Here is a 19,202-nt window from a genome sequence, read left to right as displayed (position 1 = left end):
CCATGGCCTGCAATGACTTTGCCAAATTCTTCACAGAAAAAATCCAAAAAATTAGACAAGCAATTGGTACATCAACAGCAGATCCAGGATATGTACTGTGTCCACCAAAAAACTGTTTAAACACCATGAAACAGTTTCAACCTATTAACAGCAAAGACCTGGAGGACATCTTAGGTCAACTGAACTCCTCCTCCTGCTGTTTAGATGTCCTGCCAACAAGTTTTTCAAAAAGGTCTCAAAGACTTTAGAGTCAGACCTGTTACAGATCGTCAACTTTTCTTTATTATCAGGTGTGTTTCCAGAATCACTAAAAACTGCTGTAATCAAACCTATACTGAAAAAGGACAATCTTGACAAGACACAAATGAACAACTACAGGCCGATCTCAAATCTCCCGTTTTTAAAATGGCCTGTAAATGGCCTGTATTTATATAGCGCTTTTCTAGTCCCTAAGGACCCCAAAGCGCTTTACATATCCAGTCATCCACCCATTCACGCACACATTCACACACTGGTGATGGTAAGCTACATTGTAGCCACAGCCACCCTGGGGCGCACTGACAGAGGTGAGGCTGCCGGACACTGGCGCCACCGGGCCCTCTGACCACCACCAGTAGGCAACGGGTGAAGTGTCTTGCCCAAGGACACAACGACAGAGACTGTCCAAGCCGGGGCTCGAACCGGCAACCTTCCGATTACAAGGCGAACGCCCAACTCTTGAGCCACGATCGCCCGATTTTTTAAGTAAGATCATTGAAAAAGCAGTTTCTCAACAGCTCAGTTACTTCTTAAAACAGAATAATTGCTACGATGCCTTCCAGTCAGGTTTTAGACAGAACCACAGCACTGAAACTGCTCTGACCAAAGTGTTTAATGACATATGTCTGAATACAGACAGTGGAAAAATGTCAGTCCTAGTTTTACTGGATCTCAGTGCAGCATTTGATACAGTTGACCACAACATATTACTCAAACGACTGGAGAACTGGACAGGTCTTTCAGGAACTGTACTAAACTGGTTCAAAACATACGTAGAAAACAGGAAATACTTTGTATCAATAGGTAACTTCACATCTGAGCAGACAAGTATCACATGTGGAGTTCCCCAAGGTTCCATCTTGGGACCCCTTCTGTTTAACATCTACATGCTCCCACTGGCACAGATTATAAACAACAACAAAATAAACTATCACAGCTATGCAGATGACACACAAATATATATCACAATGTCACCAGGAGACCGAGGCCCTGTACAGGCTCTTGGTAAATGCATTGAGGAAATCAATGACTGGTTGTGCCACAATTTTCTCCAGCTAAACAAAAACAAAACTGAGGTAATAGTCTTTGGCGCCAAAGAAAAACGATTACAGGTCACCAGAGAACTTCAATCTATACATCTAAAAACCACAAACCAGGCGAGAAATTTGGGTGTAGTGATGGATGCAGACCTAAACTTAGAAAAACACATTAAGACAATAACAAAGTCAGCTTACTATCACCTCAAGAATATATCAAGGATAAAAGATCTGATGTCTCAACAGGACCTGGAAAAACTAGTCCATGCATTCATCTTTAGTAGGCTTGATTACTGTAACAGCATCTTTACAGGTCTACCTAAAAAATCAGTCAGACAACTACAGCTCATTCAGAACTCTGCTGCTCGAGTCCTCACTAAGACCAAAAAAGTGGACCACATCAGTCCAGCTCTGAGGTCTTTACACTGGCTGCCTGTCCGTCAGAGGATAGACTTTAAAGTCCTGATGCTGGCCTATAAAGCTCTGAATGGTTTAGGACCAAAATACATCAGTGACCTCCTGACCCAGTATGAACCTTCCAGATCCCTCAGGTCATCTGGATCCGGTCTTTTATCAGTTCCCAGAGTCAGAACCAGACACGGAGAAGCTGCATTCAGCTTTTATGCTCCTTATATCTGGAACAAACTCCCAGAAAGCCTCAGATCAGCTGAAACACTCAGTTTATTTAAATCCAGGTTGAAGACTCACCTGTTCTCAGCTGCATTTGAATAAAGCACCAAATCCACACTTTAAGCTTAAATTTCAAAACTTACATTTAACTACTGATTTTATCTACTGTTCTGATTTTATCTGTTTTGATTTTATATACTGTTGTTTGTTTGTTTGTTTGTTTGTTAATTAGTTAGTTAGTTTATTTGCTTGTTTTATTCAATTTTAAATCATGCTTTTTATTTGTTCTTGTTTCTAATGTCTCTGTAAAGCACTTTGAATCACCTTGTTGTTGAATTGTGCTATACAAATAAACTTGCCTTGCCTTGCCTTGCCTTGCCTTACCATAGAACCAAGTTCGCCAGAGCTTATATTATATTTTTACATGCTGTGGAGCCATTTTTGGGAGCATTTCAAGTTGCTATACATCAATACAACCATTATAGCCCAAACTTTAATAATATGTCTGCATTAGGTGCATAGTAATTACATAAATTGCAAAAAAGTGCAATAAACTACAAAAAAATTGAAAATCGTTTTTGTTTTTTTAACATATATTTCTAGTTAGAGAAATTTAAGAGGCTTATCCCTCAAAACTGTAAATACAAAAAAGTTACACAAACTAGTTTCCCACCACAGGAAATTTATTTTGAGTGTCTTCATAGTTTTATTTTTGAAATACACCAATTTTTATATACTGCAGGAAAAACGAAAATAAATATTATAGTGCAAATTTGCAAAATAACAGCATATGCATCAAAATAAACTATTTCCAGCAGTGCAATATGAGTCTTAAGCATCCCAGAAACGACACAGAAAGTCATAAAGTCAAACATAACTTTTTAAAACACATAACAAGTAAAACACAAGCTCATAAGGCCCCGATCGTAAAAAACTACATTTCCGCAAAATGACGTCACTTCCGGTTTCGGGCAGGTCATGCGGTCATGTGATAGTTCGCGCTGATGGACGTAGGAAGTGTTACAAACAGTTGATGGATCGGCGAAGCGTGTTTCTGGAATATCATGTTTTTGTTGCTGCAAGTGATTTTTATGCAGTTTTTGCAAAGCTATATGTAGAAGGAAACTGTGACCGAGGACAAGCTGATGGCATAAGATGTAAGTACAACTCCTCCAGTTTCATATGCAAAAAAAAATTATTGCGCTAGCTTACTTGGTTGCAGAGCTACCGGGATTTAAAAATAGTTACGCAAAACAGAGCGTGCCCGCTCCGATCGGCTGTAAAGGGTTAATGGTTGAACGTTCACATTACAGCTGTATTTTATATGCAAGATCATTTAGATCCACTTGAAATTTCATGGACAAGCTTCCACATCATTTTTTTAAACCAGCTATTAAATGAAGAACATGACCACAGAACTCTTATACTACCATCTGAGGCCTGTACTAAGCTGGATTTTGTCTTATCCAGGTAACATCAGGATAAACCCTCGCTATATATGTAGCCATGGTAACTTAAGCCCCTTTTCCATTAGTACCTACTCGGATCAACTCACCACGGATCGCCACACTTCGACACAGATCGACTGGTTTTCCATTGCAATCCAGTACTACCTAACCTGCGTGGTTGTTGTTGTAGCAACGTGCATCCCGTGACGTAATTAATATGCAAAACGAATGCTACAAAAATGGTGGACGTCAAGGCGAGAATATACCTGCTGCTCGATCTCTGGCTCTTCGTCAGACTCCGGGACCACAGGGTTGTAGCCATTTTCCTTGTTGGTGGGTTAGGGTTTTAAATTTTCGTAAATGAGCCGCTCTAATAACTCATCGAATGAGACTACTGACCAGCCAATCAGTGGCATGCAGTCTGATGACATCACATTTTAGTACCTGCTCAAATCACCTGGAACCCTGGGCAAGCAGGTACTCTGACCTAATGGAAAACCGTGGTGAACAATGCTGAGTCGGTCCAAGTAGGCACTAATAGAATAGGGGCTTTATAGCCCTTTTTCACAGTCGAAGGGACTTCAATCTCATTTAATCCCACCTTTCTTAGCAACCTGTAATTTGAATAGGTAGCACTCATAGGGATCATTTTCTGTGAGTCTTGTGATTTGTGTAATGTCCCTTTTGGCTTGGTTAGATGCTGCTAACATCATAACTTTTAAGTGAATGCACTAGGGAAACCCTGGATTAATGTAACCAGTAGATAACTGGCATTGTGTGACCACTTATCCGGTCTTTAAGTCTGACGTCACTAGCCTTGTCTGGGCTCAAACTCCGCTGCAGGTCCATAAATCAAACGATCACTGCGGCATCACCGAGAGTTAAAAACTGTCTAAAGTCTTTCATCTGGAATAAAATGATCAGCGTTGCTGCTTTACCAGGTGTAACTATGAAGTTTAACATCCAGGCATCCATGAAAACAGGATTTATTACCTTTAACGGAGTTAGAAGTTAGCAGGAAGTTAGCTTGCTAGCTTCCACCTAAACATGATATAGCATGTTCTGACTGAGAGATTTATGAATAAATTCAAACGTACAGCTCTGCTATCACTACCGACATAAATGAAGACAGAAACAGCAGTGACGTTTGTAGGGTTACTGAAATTTGGCTAGCAGGTATATAACGATGTGCTACATGACCGCTAGCGACACAACTATGTTAGCATAATATAAACACACTAACTTTTTTTCCACTCGATAAAAGTTTTTTTTTTGTTTTTGTTTTTTTTGGTTTTTTTGCCTGTCCCATTTGGTTCTTTAGCTGTCAGAATTGTTGTCTGAAGACCAACAAGGATACCCAATGGATTTATTTTGCCAAATGGATCATCGTGGCATTGCCGTATTGGTCCATTTGATTGACCTTTGTTTTTATTATTTATTTAATTTTATTTTCAGTTGTTACAGACGGGACAGACATGAGTGAGGGATAGGAAAGGGAGAGAGGAAGAGGAAGGAAAAGAAAAACAGAAGGGGAGAGGGACAGTGAGAAAGGGAAAAAAAATCTCCTGGATCACCTGTTGAGAGAAAAAGAATCGAAAAAAGAAAACAAAGCAACATACTAAACACAACACCATCGCATTAATCTAGCTAAGTGTAAACAGCAGTAAATACTAAATATTGAATGTTGTTGTGCAGCACGCAGGACAGACAGCGCACAATGTGCTTTGAAGTAGCAGCCAAGAAAGGTGTAATTTAAGTCTACGAGCAGTGAACACCCGTGTGCACACCTGTGTGGATCAGCGCGCTTGTATTCAAAAGGTTTCCTCATGTAATGGTCTGCAAGAGGATGTAGAGAGCCATAGCCCCGCCCCCCAGGGCATGAAGCAGGCATGGAGGAGATCCAGGCCCCAGACATCCAGAGGCCCCAGAGTGCGAGAGCCCAAGGAGGACCACCGGAGGGGCATCTGTGCCACCCTCATGGGAAGGGCTGAGGATCCCCAGACGAGGCGTCACCCAGTAGCCACTGAGCAGAAGCTAGAGGGGGCTGCACCGGCGTGCCCGCCGGCTCTGCCGGCAGCCAGCTGTGCCAGAGTGAACCGAGCCGGAGGCCCGAGGGCCCCCCGCACCCCGGAGGAGGCCTGACCGAGCAACAGGCGCCAGTAGCCACTGGGAGTGAGCCGGTACATACCTGAGTGCCCAGCCCCGGACACCAAGAACCCTCATGCACACATATACAAACACTCAGCACTCACCCAACGTAAGGATTGACATAAATGGACATGTACACACAATCACACTCCCCAAACATACTCTATACCCCGGGTCCAGGTACCCTCGCCCCCAGAACCCAGACCCAAGAGATGTTACCCCTCCCCCCAGGGTGGAGGCAAGCAGACCATCCCAGGCTCCGCAGCAGCAGGGAGGCCAATCGGACAGCAAACATCTCCCAACATCTCCTCCCAGCCCCCCCGCCCCGATGGCTAGTAGAGAACGGGGGTGTGTGAAGACCCCATACCTCCCTCCTCCCGCTGATGTGTAGTGTTGCTGCGTGTTGCTCTAAAGTGCATTTAAAACAAGGGAGAGCATGGTGCTGCTGCCAGAGAGCAGCAGGTGTTAGCACGGCCACTCCCGAGAACCCTCAATGTCTACATGGATTTAAAATTGAGAGGTGGGCACCGGCGCCAGAGGTAGGTTTGAATACACTCGATAAAAGTTAACGTGAGTGTTCTCGGTGGTCAGGAACAAATGCAATCGCATGGCAAGATGCTGTAAAAGGACCAAACTTCAGCCAGGAGAACAACTGAGATAATCCATCCACAATACGAGGTTAGTCATTCATATACTGCTGCTGGGCTGGGCTGCAGTTACATTGGAAGGTTTTATAAACTGAGCTGTAAAATGAACAGCGGCAATAAAAACCGAGAGAGGCCGACAGTGATCACTGACTGATTTTAGGGGCTTTTTGAAATTAAATAGAAGAAGATACAAAACATTAAACATGTTAACAACACAAAAGCCATATTAAACGCAGACTACTTTAGGCCCGGAAGTAGGATTCATCACGTCATCACTTAAAGGCCAGATTCTGATTACCAGGAACAGTGGACTCACTTCATAGGACAAGACCCTGATGTCACAGAAAAACACATGAGGTGTGGTTCGGCATTAATGCACTGGTACAGCATCCACTGATTTTTTGGATAGTGAGACAGTCCTGTTTCAGAATAACAGTCGATATTACGAGGCATTGGGAGACCATGCATCATGTCCCAATTGGGACTTCTGTTTTAAACTTTGTTCTGACTCACATTTTACATTTGCTTTGATTCATTAATACTTAGAAACCAAAAATAACTTGACTAAGTTTAGGAAACAACATCAGTCCAACACAAAATAGTGTGTTTAAATGGGATGCTAATGCTAAAGCATCCATGTGTGATGAGTTGTGACTAAAAACTGTCTCAGTATTTCCATAATCTGTCATGTCACTGACATGATACCAAAGGACACTTTATTCTCATCTCTGACAAGCCAGCGCCTTTAACAGACTGGCAGTATTTAAAATTCTTGAAATGACAAGGCTCTGGCGTTGCCTGTGAAATAAGAGCTGTGCTAATGCACATAACAGTTTATCGTGCACGACATTACAATACTGCGGCTGTTATTCCATCCTACAGAAGCAGTTTGGTATAATTAAGTACACCAAACAGGAGACCTGCAACATCTGAAGCCTTGCTGTCCCCGAGGGAAGATCACTACAAGCTTGGTCAAACAGTAGCAGGAGGGGGTAAAGCAAGGAGGGGGGCTCCTGTTACTGTGAGACACACACTGTGTATCTCTGTCATGCGCTTACACATGCGCTTACACACACACGCACACACACAAGCCCGTTCAGCTATGTTAGTGAGGATCGTCATTGACATAATGGTTTCCCTACCCCTTACCCTAAACCTAACCATAACCTAATTGTAACCCTGACACTAGTCTAAGGAACTTGTAAAGAAAAGCCTCTGGACTTCTTTAAGTTGCTTGAAGATGTTTCACCTCTCATTCGAGAAGTTTCTGCAGTTCTAAGGTCAAATGGTGGAGAGTCCCAGATTTAAGCCCTGTGGGAGTGTCTTCCAAGAGGGTCGAGGTGAATGAGGTTGCCGTTCTCTTCAATGTGCACAGCGCAGTCCAGGAAAGGCAAACAGTCGTCCTTTGTGTCTTCCTGGTGAACTTGATGTTTTTATCCACAGCGTTAATGTGCGCAGTGAAGGATTCCACTTCTTGTGTCTTGATTTTGACCCAGGTGTCGTCTATATACCTGTACCAGTGGCTGAGTACTCTCCCTTTGAAAGAGCCAAGAGCCTTCCTTTCCACTTTCTCCATGTAAAGGTTGGCTACAATAGGTGACACAACCTCTCTCTGTGTCTACTTCAGGTTGCTGGCCTGTTAAGCTTTAATTCAGGTGGCCCCTGTCACAGGTGATCCTTCTGTCACGGTGACAACCCAAATCAGCCAGTATGTGTGTGTGTGTGTGTGTGTGTGTGTGTGTGTGTGTGTGTGTGTGTGTGTGTGTGCGTGTGTCTATGAGCAGCATACGTTCATAGTTGCCATTTCAAGCTAGATTTTCCATCAAACAGTGCTTGAAGTGTGGAAGCAGAGTCGACCTACAGCTCCTGGTTGGAACAAGCAAATCTCTCTTTTGTACCTGTTGATTTATTTTGCCTGACTTGAATTTTTTGCACAATGTTTATTACCTGGTCTGGCTCTGCCTTGCCTTTGTCTGCCCAGTGTAATACCTATGCTGCTGTGCTGTGGAGATTTAAAGGTTATAATCAATGTCAACACATCCAAAATAAAGCCACGAGCTACATTTGACAGTAAATAAATTTGCTCCAGTCTCAGCTGGAGTCATAGAATATGTTAGAAAATGGCCATGGGAAAGCAATAGCTACATTATCCTGTGTATATACTTTATGTAAAAAAATAAATAAATACTGCGTAAGCTCTAGTGGTGGAAGTAATCAGATGATTTATTAGAGTAAATAATAGTACCAATAAAGTTAAGGGGAAAAAAGGCTCTTCATCCTGGCCACTGTTTGCAGGATGCTTTTGAAGGAGCACTCTAAATATTCAACAGCATTCAGTTTACCTGAATTACTTTGCACAGACACTACATTGTATATGATACAGTGTAATTCTGGCCGAAGCTTTGATCAGATAGCAGCTGATGATGAAAAAGAAGTCATGCAATGCACTCAATCAGATCATGGGAAAAATAACCACAAAGCCCACAGAGCCTTTGTTTCAATAAAAAGTCCATCCCAAATGAACACTCCAATAATTGTTAATGGAAGCAGCTTCAAAAATCAGAATCACATTTCTGACAAAAAACATTTGCACTTGCAATCTCTTTTGATTTCAGTCTCGGTGGATGAATATACAATTAAATATTTTCATTGTACCTCTGAGATGGTCAAGCACATCGCAGCAGGATGCAACATGCAAGCTTGGACAGTTTGCACAGACACAAGTGGCTGGGATAGTGTACAGAAACATCTGTGCCGTTTACGGATTACAAAACTCTGAGTCCCAATGGAACACATGCCCAAAGGTAGTCATGAATGACAGGGCTGAGATCCACTGGGACTTTCAGTTCCAGCTGACAACTTCCAGACTGACTAGCTTGTGGCTAACCAACCACAAATAGTGCTGGTTAGCAAGGAGAAAAAGACAGCAGCGCCAATCCCAGATGACAACAATATCAGAAAGAACGAGCACAAGATTGAGGAGATTGCAATTTTGTTTTTTTCCTGGCAGCTTTAGTTTTATGTGGTGAAATCACTCACACTGACCTCCAGCCCTCTGGGGCCTAAAGAATAAATGGAACATATGTGGAAAGCAATGTCTAAAGTAGTTCCACTGGTATTAGCAGCTAGCGATTAAAAATCCAAACTGGAAGAGTGGCTCCTGTAGAATCTGAGGTCACACTGTATATAGTAATACATACATTCATGAAATGTACTACTAGCACTATTAGCACTCAGTACATGCTCAAGAATTCAGGGCTTACTTACAGAGCTCATTTAAAAAAGCTTAGTATATATCTAAATTTAAATAAAGTAGAAGAGAAAATCAGGAAGAAAAATCATAAAACAGAAGAGTAAGACTTACAGTGCAATTACTGGACTACGGTGCATATTATCACTTAGCTATGATATAAAAGGGCCAACAGGAGGAGACTTAACATTTTACAGGTTTTTGTTTGAATTTTAAAAACACAAAGCTTCACAAGCTTCACACCTTCACACCAGTACAAGATGGCGCTGGAGAGACGGCAGCCTTTCCAAGTAGCTCTGCAACACCGCACCTTTTTTGTTAACTTTAACTTTTTAGACTAGGCTTTTCAAACTTTTTTTCACCTTCCTCTACTTATACCTCTTAGATATAGCGATACAAGATGGATAATGCACTTTTCAAAACTTCTGGAACCAGCTCCTTCATCTATTCGAGAGTGGAGCTGCTGGCACTAAGAACAAAGGGACAGACCGGCATGCGACACAACATCCCGGCCGAGCTAAAGAGGAGCTACAGAGGCTGCAAAGCTGGAGCGAGGAGAGCGGATCACCGGAGGCGATTCAAACCATCAATCCCGACAGTGATCATGGGCAACGTGAACTCGTTACAGAATAAGATTGACGAACTGTGCGCTCTGAACAACCACAGACTATACCGTGAGTGCAGCTTGTTTATCTTCACGGAGACGTGGCTAACCGAGCTAACGCCGCAGGCTAACGTAGACCTATGCGGTTTCACACCCGTGAGAGCCGATAGGGACACGCAGGCCAGCGGAAAAAGCAGAGGTGGGGGACTCATTGTCTACGTTAACAACAGATACTGTAACCCTGGACACGTCTCCGTTAAAGTATCTGTATGTCGTTCGGACCTGGAGCTGCTAGCTGTTAGCTTGCGGCCATATTATCTACCTCGGGAGTTCAGTCATGTGATCTGTGTGTGTGTTTACATCCCTCCGAGGGCCGACGCAACAGCTGCCTGTGAGAAAATACACACAGTCACAGCAAGACTTCAGACACAAAACCCCGAGGCTTTCATTATTATATCTGGAGACTTTAACCATGCCACACTGGACTCTACTCTGGCTGCTTTTCACCAGTTTGTGAATTGTCCCACAAGGAGCAACAAGACAATTGACCTACTGTATGCTAATGTGAGAGATGCATACAGAGCCACCCCCTCCCCCCACTAGGGAAGTCAGACCACAACCTGGTTTACCTACAGCCACAATACACACCCCTCGTCCAAAGGCAGCCGGTCACAACGCGCTCCATCCGGAGATGGACCCCAGAAAAGGAGGATGCTCTGAGGGACTGTTATGACACCACAGACTGGGATGTGCTCCTGAGCCCACATGGTGAGGACATAGAGGGGGCGACACACTGTCTTACAGACTACCTCAACTTTTGTGTGGACACAGTCGCCCCTGCTAAGACGGTACGGTGTTATCCTAATAACAAACCGTGGGTAACACAGGAAGTCAAAGCTGTCCTCAACATGAAGAAGAAGGCTTTCAGGAGCAAAGTGAAGGAGGAGATGAAAGCAGCACAGCGGGAGGTGAAACGCTGCCTGAGGGAAGCAAAGGACACCTACAGGAGGAAGGTGGAGCAGAAGTTGGAGAGGAACAATATGAGGGAGGTCTGGAATGGTGTGAAAACCATCACAGGCCACAACACCAAGAAAAGCACAGTGGGGGGGACTGTGGAGAAGGCAAACGAACTCAACAACTTCTTCAACAGGTTTGACCAGCCCACAACCCCCCCACCCTCACCTTCACTACAGAGTCCTCTCCCCACTCTCCTGCCTCCCTCGCTTCCCCCCCTTCCTGACACCATGACACCCCCCTCCTCCAATCCCTCTCTCAGCAGCAAGACATCTCCCCCCCTCCCCTCCTCCCAAACATCTCCCAGTGTCACAGTGGATCAGGTCAGGAGGCAACTGAGGAAGCTTCGCCCCAGAAAGGCAGCAGGCCCAGACAAGGTGTGTCCTAGGATGCTTAAGGCGTGTGCTGCTGAACTTGGGGAGCCGCTACAACGAGTCTTCAATCTCAGTCTGCGACTGGGGAGAGTGCCCGCCCTATGGAAGACATCCTGCATCGTCCCGGTCCCCAAAAAGAACCGGCCCAATGAGCTGAATGACTTCCGACCGGTGGCACTGATGTCACATCTTATGAAGACTCTAGAGCGGCTCTTCCTCAACCTCCTCCGACCACAGGTACAACATGCCCAGGACCCACTACAGTTTGCATACAAGGCGGGTGTCGGAGTGGAGGATGCCATCCTGTACCTCCTACACAGAGCCCACTCACACCTGGATGGGGGAAAAGGCACGGTCAGGATACTGTTTCTTGACTTTTCCAGTGCCTTTAATACCATCCGGCCCTGTATGCTTCAGGAAAAACTGAACAGGATGGAGGTGGACCCCTGCCTGGTGGCTTGGATCTCCGACTACCTCACCGACAGACCACAGTACGTCAGGCTGAAGGACATCACGTCTGACACTGTGGTCAGCAGCACAGGAGCACCACAGGGAACTGTGCTGTCCCCTCTTCTCTTCACCCTGTACACCTCTGACTTCTGCTACAACTCTGAATTATGCCACATTCAGAAGTTTGCAGATGACACGGCCATCATGGGGTGTATCTGGGATGATCAGGAAGAGGAGTACAGAAGTCTGGTGAGGAACTTTGTCGCATGGAGTCACACAAACCACCTGCAACTCAACACCTCAAAGACTAAGGAACTGGTTGTGGACTTCGGGAGGTCTAGAGCAGGTCCACTGCCGGTTCAGATAGAGGGGGAGGAGGTGGAGGTGGTCAACAAGTACAAGTACCTCGGGCTGTGGGTGGACAATAAACTGGACTGGTCATGCAACACAGAGCACCTGTACAAAAAAGCCCAAAGCCGACTGTACTTCCTCAGGAGGCTGAGGTCTTTTAACATCTGCAGGAAGCTCCTGAGGATGTTTTACCAGTCAGTGGTTGCTGGAGTACTTTTCTATGCTGTGGTGTGCTGGGGGAGCAGCACAGCAAAGAATGACTCATCCAGGCTGGAGAAACTGATCAGGAGGGCTAGCTCTGTGGTCGGCATGAAGCTGGACACTCTGGTGACAGTGGCAGAGAAAAGGACATTAAAGAAACTGCTGGACATTATGAACAATGCTGGGCATCCTCTGCACACGGCCATAAACAACCAGAAGAGTCTGTTCAGTGACAGGTTGCTTCTCCCCAAGACAAGAACTAACAGACTTAAAAACTCCTTTGTCCCACACGCCATCAGACTGTTTAACTCCTCTCTGGAGGGGAGAGGGAGGGGAAACAGGAGGACAAAGGAGGGGGGAACAACTAAGCTGTAGTGCCTCTTCACCTCACTGTACAATACCTTGTGCAATACTTTTTGTAAATAGTCAACAGACTCAATACTTGAAATGTGCAATTCACTTGTATTTTTATTTTTTATTCCTATTTATTCTATTTATCCCCTTTGTATATTTTATTTATATTTGTTTCTGTATTTATATGTGTGTGTGTGTGTGTGTGTGTGTGTGTGTGTGTGTGTGTGTGTGTATATAACAATTCTGTAACTGTAACTTCGGTCGTTGCTGTGCTTTTTTTGGAAATCGAATTTCCCAGAGGAACCCACCCGAGGGATTAATAAAGTTCTATCTTATCTTATCTTATCTTATCTTATCTTATCTTATCTTACCTCTTTTGGACCAACCAAGAGCTTTGTTTTTCCAAATAGGCTCAACTCCAGTTTCGCTTTAGGCTCTACAATCCCACATGCCTCTTTATCCAGGATCTCAGCCAAACTCTGTGCTTTTTTCCCTCCTTTTTGGCCTTTGCAGTGCAAATGTCACTACATAGAGCCTCTTCAAAAGTTATTCTGACCCTGTCTTGGCATTGCTTGCTTTGTTTGTCATTGTGCTGTTTGTAGGTTTTGAATGTATATATAGTTCAGACACTTGTCTATAAAACATTTCACCTGCTTTTTTCCCCACCACATTACTTCTTGATCTTCTCTGCTCACCCACATGCACTTTCTTAGTTATTCCTCACAGCATTTAAATATTCTGTTTGCATTATGCGTTTTTTGACCCAGCCTGAAGTTTTAGTTGCGTTATTAGAGACACTGATCAACAAGAACATTCCTATCAGGTGCATAGGCTTAAACAAATCATAAAGTTGAATCCTGATTGCACTTGTGTTTTGTTTTGTTTTTGTCAATGGAAAAGCGCGATGACATGCGATTGCGGGTCCCGCGAAAATTCGGAAGCAGATTTGCGTCGTGAAAACGCGTGAAACGTGCGTCAGTGTACCGCGTCTGGTGTGTTTGACCCGCGAATAAAGCCACGCGCGTCAGGTTTTGTGTTGCGTTTTGTGCATACGCACGTTACACGTCTACCGCTCGAGTTGGAAAAATCTGAACTCCAGCGTCAATTCGCGCCGCGACAACCAATCAGGAGCCTGCTGACGTGGCTCTGACCTAGGTCAAAGGGGCAGGTCCAGCCAAAGCCCTTCATTCTTCATTCAATATGGAGGAAAGGCTAATCAACGCGGTAGAAAACAACTCGGAGCTGTACGACACCAGCTGCTTTCTGTACCGAGACAGGAATAAAAAGGACCGAGCTTGGAGGAAGATATGTGAAGAGATCGGGCAACCTGGTAAGTTCATTCATTTCTCTTTTGAAAGTTTTCACTGACACGGGGAAGCCGCACAAAAGCTAGCAAGCCACCGCTATTTTCCCACTGACGTACAAATACCGTTCTGCTTTTATGCATGTTGTCATTTAGGAATATATTTTATTGTTTATTAATAAACAGCACACAGTGGTCCCGCTGTTCATCCGTCACTGCTTTGCTTTTTCGCTGATTTTTTTATTGCACCGTACAGCATTGCATTCTGCAGCCTGATTGACAAATCTGCTCCGTGCCGTGTCTCCTGCGCTTGCCAAATTTATCATGTTTGGTTTTGATAACCATCACGTTCAATAGAAAAAACAGCACAAAAACACCCATAACTATGAGCCTCATTCGGAAATAGACACCTGCACCGCGAGGGGAAAAGGCGCACGAAAGTGGCAGGCAGATGAAGACAAACCGCGGCATATTAATACTTTTACGTTTTGCAATCTACAAAGGTTTGCACTTTGAGAATCAGTTGTGAGAACTGTGACCAATGTTCATGTGTGTGTGGGGAAAAAAGTGTATAAAGTGCGTGGCCAGGGGCTAGTTATTCTGAGAACCCGTGCTGCAGTAAATGAGGGACCACTGTCTACTCTACGATTATTATATCCAACCTGGTAACATTTAATACTGTATTGATAGAACCAACTGATTCTGCAGCAGAGCATCCGCAGTTGCTTCTCCTGGCTCCCCAGTGCCTGAGCTCCTGCTGCTGCACCCACAGGTATGTACAGCAAGCACTGATACCTTTTTAGTCAGTGGGATTGCCTTGTGATCACCTTTACTAAATATCTACAACCAATCTGATTATATCCTGTTTTTGTGGGGTTTTTTTCAATGTTGAAATTAAAATCTAGTAGCAGCCTTCTCATTTCTTTGTGTTTTGTGCTGTTTTACAGGCCCACAGAGGAGGACGGCTCCGAGGCAGATGAGGGACGGGTCCCAGGACGGTCCATCGGTGGTGGAGCTGGCCACCCTGGTGTCCCTGAAGAGGCCACACCAGTCTCCAATGGAGCATTTCCTCCTCAGCCTTGTTCCTGCTCTGGAGAGCAGCTGGTCCTTTTTATTCCTGTCTCTCTGTAAATACTTATATTTTATATATTTATGTTTAATGTTTTTCTGTTTGAGACTTTTAATATTATTTCAAATAAATTTTTATAATGACTAATGTCTCAGTTCTACTACACAGCAAATGTTGGCACACGACTTGACACATGTAGAATTTATTTCATATTAAACTAATGACAAAATATACTGATACAGTGGGATGCAAAGGTTTGGGCAACCTTGTTAATAGACATTATTTTCCTGTATAAATCGTTGGTTGTTACAATAAAAAATGTCAGTTAAATATCATACAGGAGACACACACAGTGATACTTGAGAAGTGAAAAGAAGTTTACTGGATTTACAGAAAGTGTGCAATAATTGTTTAAACAAAATCAAGCAGCTGCATAAATTTGGGCACCACAAAAAAAAGAAATGAAATAAATATTTAGTGTATATCAATGTGTGTGTCTCCTATATGATATATGGGGTGCCTTTGTCTGGACGTGCTTCCCATCCAGAGCTGCACAGCACAGAGGGAAGTTCCAGCGCTCCTGAAATCCCTCTGTGATGGACCGCCAGTCTCCAGGCAGTGTTGCCAACTCCTCAGTAAGGAAAATCGCTATTGGTTGTCCTAAAGTTGCTAGAAGTCGCTAAATGACGTCATCACCTAATTTGCATAATTGGTCATGCTAATCTAATTGTAACCTACGTTGTTGGAGAGAGAAATAACATCGTGGAAGAGACATAAAGTGAGCAAAAAAATGTCCTAAATGCATTTAGAATTTATTTAGAACCACAAATTAAATTTCTTTTAGCAATTATTGTTTTTTAATGTCACAATTCCAACCCTGCTCCTTTACCCGGGCTTGGACCGGCAAAAGTGACCCGAAATAAGCACTCTGGTGTAGTTACGTTATGTGTGTGTGTGTGTGTTTAGAAGTAGTTTTAAACCTTGTGATCCACAAAACAGCATAACAGTAAACGGGAGCAGCGGCTTCGCTCATGCACTGTTCATTTGCAGTTTGGACGCACAGGTGTGAACATCTCCTGCAGCTGGGGGAGGACTATCCTCTGCCCGTGAGCGCTTTAGCACGGGTGAGGTGCCCACGGCAGCACCGCTGCTTGTTGAGAGTAAGAGCAACACGCCCTTTCATGTCAAAAAGTCGTCATAAATAAGTCTCCAATAACACCAGAAAAAGTCGCCAGATTTGTCGCTAGTCGCTTTTTAGAAAAAAAAAAGTCACTAAGGGGTCTGAAAACTCGCTAAATATAGCGACAAAGTCGCTAAGTTGGCAACATTGTCTCCAGATGAAGGCACAGCCATGAAGTTGTCCACTAGACCAGCGGTTCCCAAACTTTTTTTGCTGGCCCCCCCTTTGTTTTACAAGAAAAATGTTCGCGCCCCCCGGCGCGCACGCACGCAGACATCCTCCAACCACACACGCCCATATTTTGCTCCATTGCGATTTATTTCACACCTCAAACATTTAGTAAACAATTAAGCAAATACAAGTAATCTGCAATAAACTACAGGTGGTAATAAAAGAAACTACTAACTCTTTTACGCTGCGTCTGCACCTACACGGGTATTTTTGAATGCGCAGCTGTTTCGTCCACGTAAACGGCGTTTCCAATCACCGAAAACTGAGATTTTTCAAAACTCCTTTTTTGCGTTTACGTGTGGACGAGGAATACAGAGTTCGTCACACAACATCAAAGGTATGTGCCTTTTTTACGCCACGCTGTGGCCACGTTATTGTTTACATGAGATGAACTGCAGAATGATAGAGACGAAATACTGTTAATCTGACTGTCTGCAGGTTTTACACGCAGTTACTGTCCCTCCATTTACAAAGGCAGAGGCGTCACGGTGTCATTATTTTACATGTAGTTGTTTTTTCCTGTGTAATAATGTTCAACATTGCTGTCAATACATTTTCAAAAAATGCCTCTCTGTGCAAAATGGGTTTAAAAACACAAACAGCTGTGGGATCCTGTTTGTCCGTGATTTGAACAGCCCAGCGCTGCTCCCGACGAAGGGAAAACCAATCCTGCAGGGAGACCTACTTCGGCACTTGTGCAGGTGAAGCCAAAGGGAAGATTTGCTTCACCATATTTTCTAGTCTTTGGCTTAGAATGAAGTTGGTTTGGAAACATATTCAGCTTCATCTCCTGTTTTGCGTTTCTGTGGGCGCCCCGTGCTAGCAGTGTCCAAGTGTTTTGTTCCCCCCCTCTTTTCACCCCGCACCCCCCCTGCCATGGCTCTGCGCCCCCTCTAGGGGGCGGGCCCCACACTTTGGCAAGGTCTGCACTAGACAGTCCCAGATGGCCATTGGTACCTGGGGGGTGATCTGGCTCACCGTGGACACACCGACTCTGTAACTGAATGCTTGGTCGTGAAGGAGTCAGATTTAAATCACAAAACATAAATCTTACATGAGATATATTAGTTATAATATAAAATAGTCAGTTGTGTTTTATTTTAACTTTAACATATCATAATTTGATTGGTAACAACTTTTACCCCTACAGTGAGCCAATCACTCATAATTCCTAAACATGTCAATCAGGTAGGAATGAAGTAAGACATTAATAGAAATAAAGAGTTGAGTGTTGACATGTAGCCCTTTCCTTGCTTAAATCATTGTTAATATTTTTGAAAAATTAATCTGTGATAAGACAGCTTATCAAGATAGAACCATGTAACTAGAGATGAACCAAACAGTTCACAGTTTTATCTAACTCTGTTTTAATAAAGGCTGTGACCCCTGCTATAGAGTCTGACAGCTGCAGGGATTATATACAAATATTCAACTATCCCAGAATCAAACCAGGTCTAAATAAAAAGGAGTGAGTATCACTACAAAGATTAACCCTGTGGTCCTCGTACCAGTTTGATATCAGCAAACACCGAGAGCATACACTGATAGACACCACAGCCATGCTGTCATTGCAAACACAGATAACAGCATAAATCGATTTAAATCGGGACTTGATGAGACCTTCTGAGCATCACTAGAAATATTATACGCAGTCGTCTCTGTACCACAGTTTGCTATCAGTAAACACAGACGGCATTCACTGTTAGCATAGCACATCCATGTTACCAGTGTATAAACGATAGTTTAGCACATATTAGCACAGGTATCAAAAAAAGGACTACCGTATTAAACACTATTACTAACCTCAGGCAGACGGACAGGCGCTCTGCAGGTGGGATTGAGCACCTGTAGTTGGTGTCTAGGCGGGCGATGCTGGGACCAACGCGGGACAGCAGGTCCTCAAACTGGGCGAGTGAAAGACGGCGATATCGCTGAAAGCAGCCGTCGTCCAGGTGCAGCTCCTGGAGCAAATGGTGAAACTCGGGTGACACGGGCGGTTGCCTGGGGCAACATCGTGGTGGGGGGCGGCATCACGGGCATCGGCAAAAACAAATTTAAAAAAATGCTTGTACTCGTGCTGCCCCGACGTCAGCCAGCGCATATTGGGAATGGCATAGGCACCGATCAGTTTTCTATCGCCCATTTGCTGGGAGTAAGGGCGCCCTTCGTTTGCGAGGTGCGCCTGCTGCTTGCGGCACAGTGAGGAGAGGGCGGGGCGGCGGGGGATTCACTGGCTGGCTGGAGCAGCATCTAATAACCAACTCGCAAAATAAAACAAAATAAAAACAAAACAACAAACACGAAATCACCAGACATCATGATACAGACTTATAATTTGCACCGATGTTTTTTCGAAATTCTGTACACGAAAAGTGAGCGCGAGAGCCCTCGGTGCACCTGCTCGCTGCTGAAGTCAAAGTAAACTTTATTGTCATCTCCGCTACATACAGTCCAGTATATAGAGAGACGAGACAACGAGGCTCCAGTTACAGCAGTGCAAGTAAACAAACAATAAATATAAGAAGAGTAAGAAAATAAATATACACTTTAGGACTCAGAGTAAAGGATCAATAACAATTTAAAATTTACAGTTTGATGATTTAAGGTCTCACATACAACCCGTCGAACGGGGAGGAAGACCTGCTGCTTCCAA

General features: G+C 44.1%; 1 protein-coding gene across 2 annotated transcripts; it reads left to right on the top strand.

Moving 5' to 3' along the window:
• Window positions 1-13,945: 13,945 nt before the first annotated feature.
• Window positions 13,946-15,285, top strand: LOC308397124 (uncharacterized protein). 2 transcript variants are annotated; one of them, XM_080882852.1, is made up of 3 exons: window positions 13,946-14,096; window positions 14,778-14,841; window positions 15,017-15,285. In XM_080882852.1, the coding sequence occupies exons 1-3, from the start codon at window positions 13,967-13,969 to the stop codon at window positions 15,198-15,200; spliced, it is 378 nt and encodes a 125-aa protein (XP_080738978.1). In that variant the 5' UTR covers window positions 13,946-13,966; the 3' UTR covers window positions 15,201-15,285. The 2 variants fall into 2 exon arrangements, with proteins under 2 accessions (XP_080738978.1, XP_080738977.1); XM_080882851.1 differs by having other exon boundaries at window positions 14,760-14,841.
• Window positions 15,286-19,202: the final 3,917 nt, after the last annotated feature.

Source organism: Rhamphochromis sp. 'chilingali' (genome assembly GCF_963969265.1).
Source record: "Rhamphochromis sp. 'chilingali' genome assembly, chromosome: 5".
Classification (NCBI taxonomy): Eukaryota; Metazoa; Chordata; class Actinopteri; order Cichliformes; family Cichlidae; genus Rhamphochromis; species Rhamphochromis sp. 'chilingali'.
The sequence above is the reverse complement of the archived record's forward strand: the minus strand, read 5'-3'. Positions and strand labels throughout refer to the sequence as shown.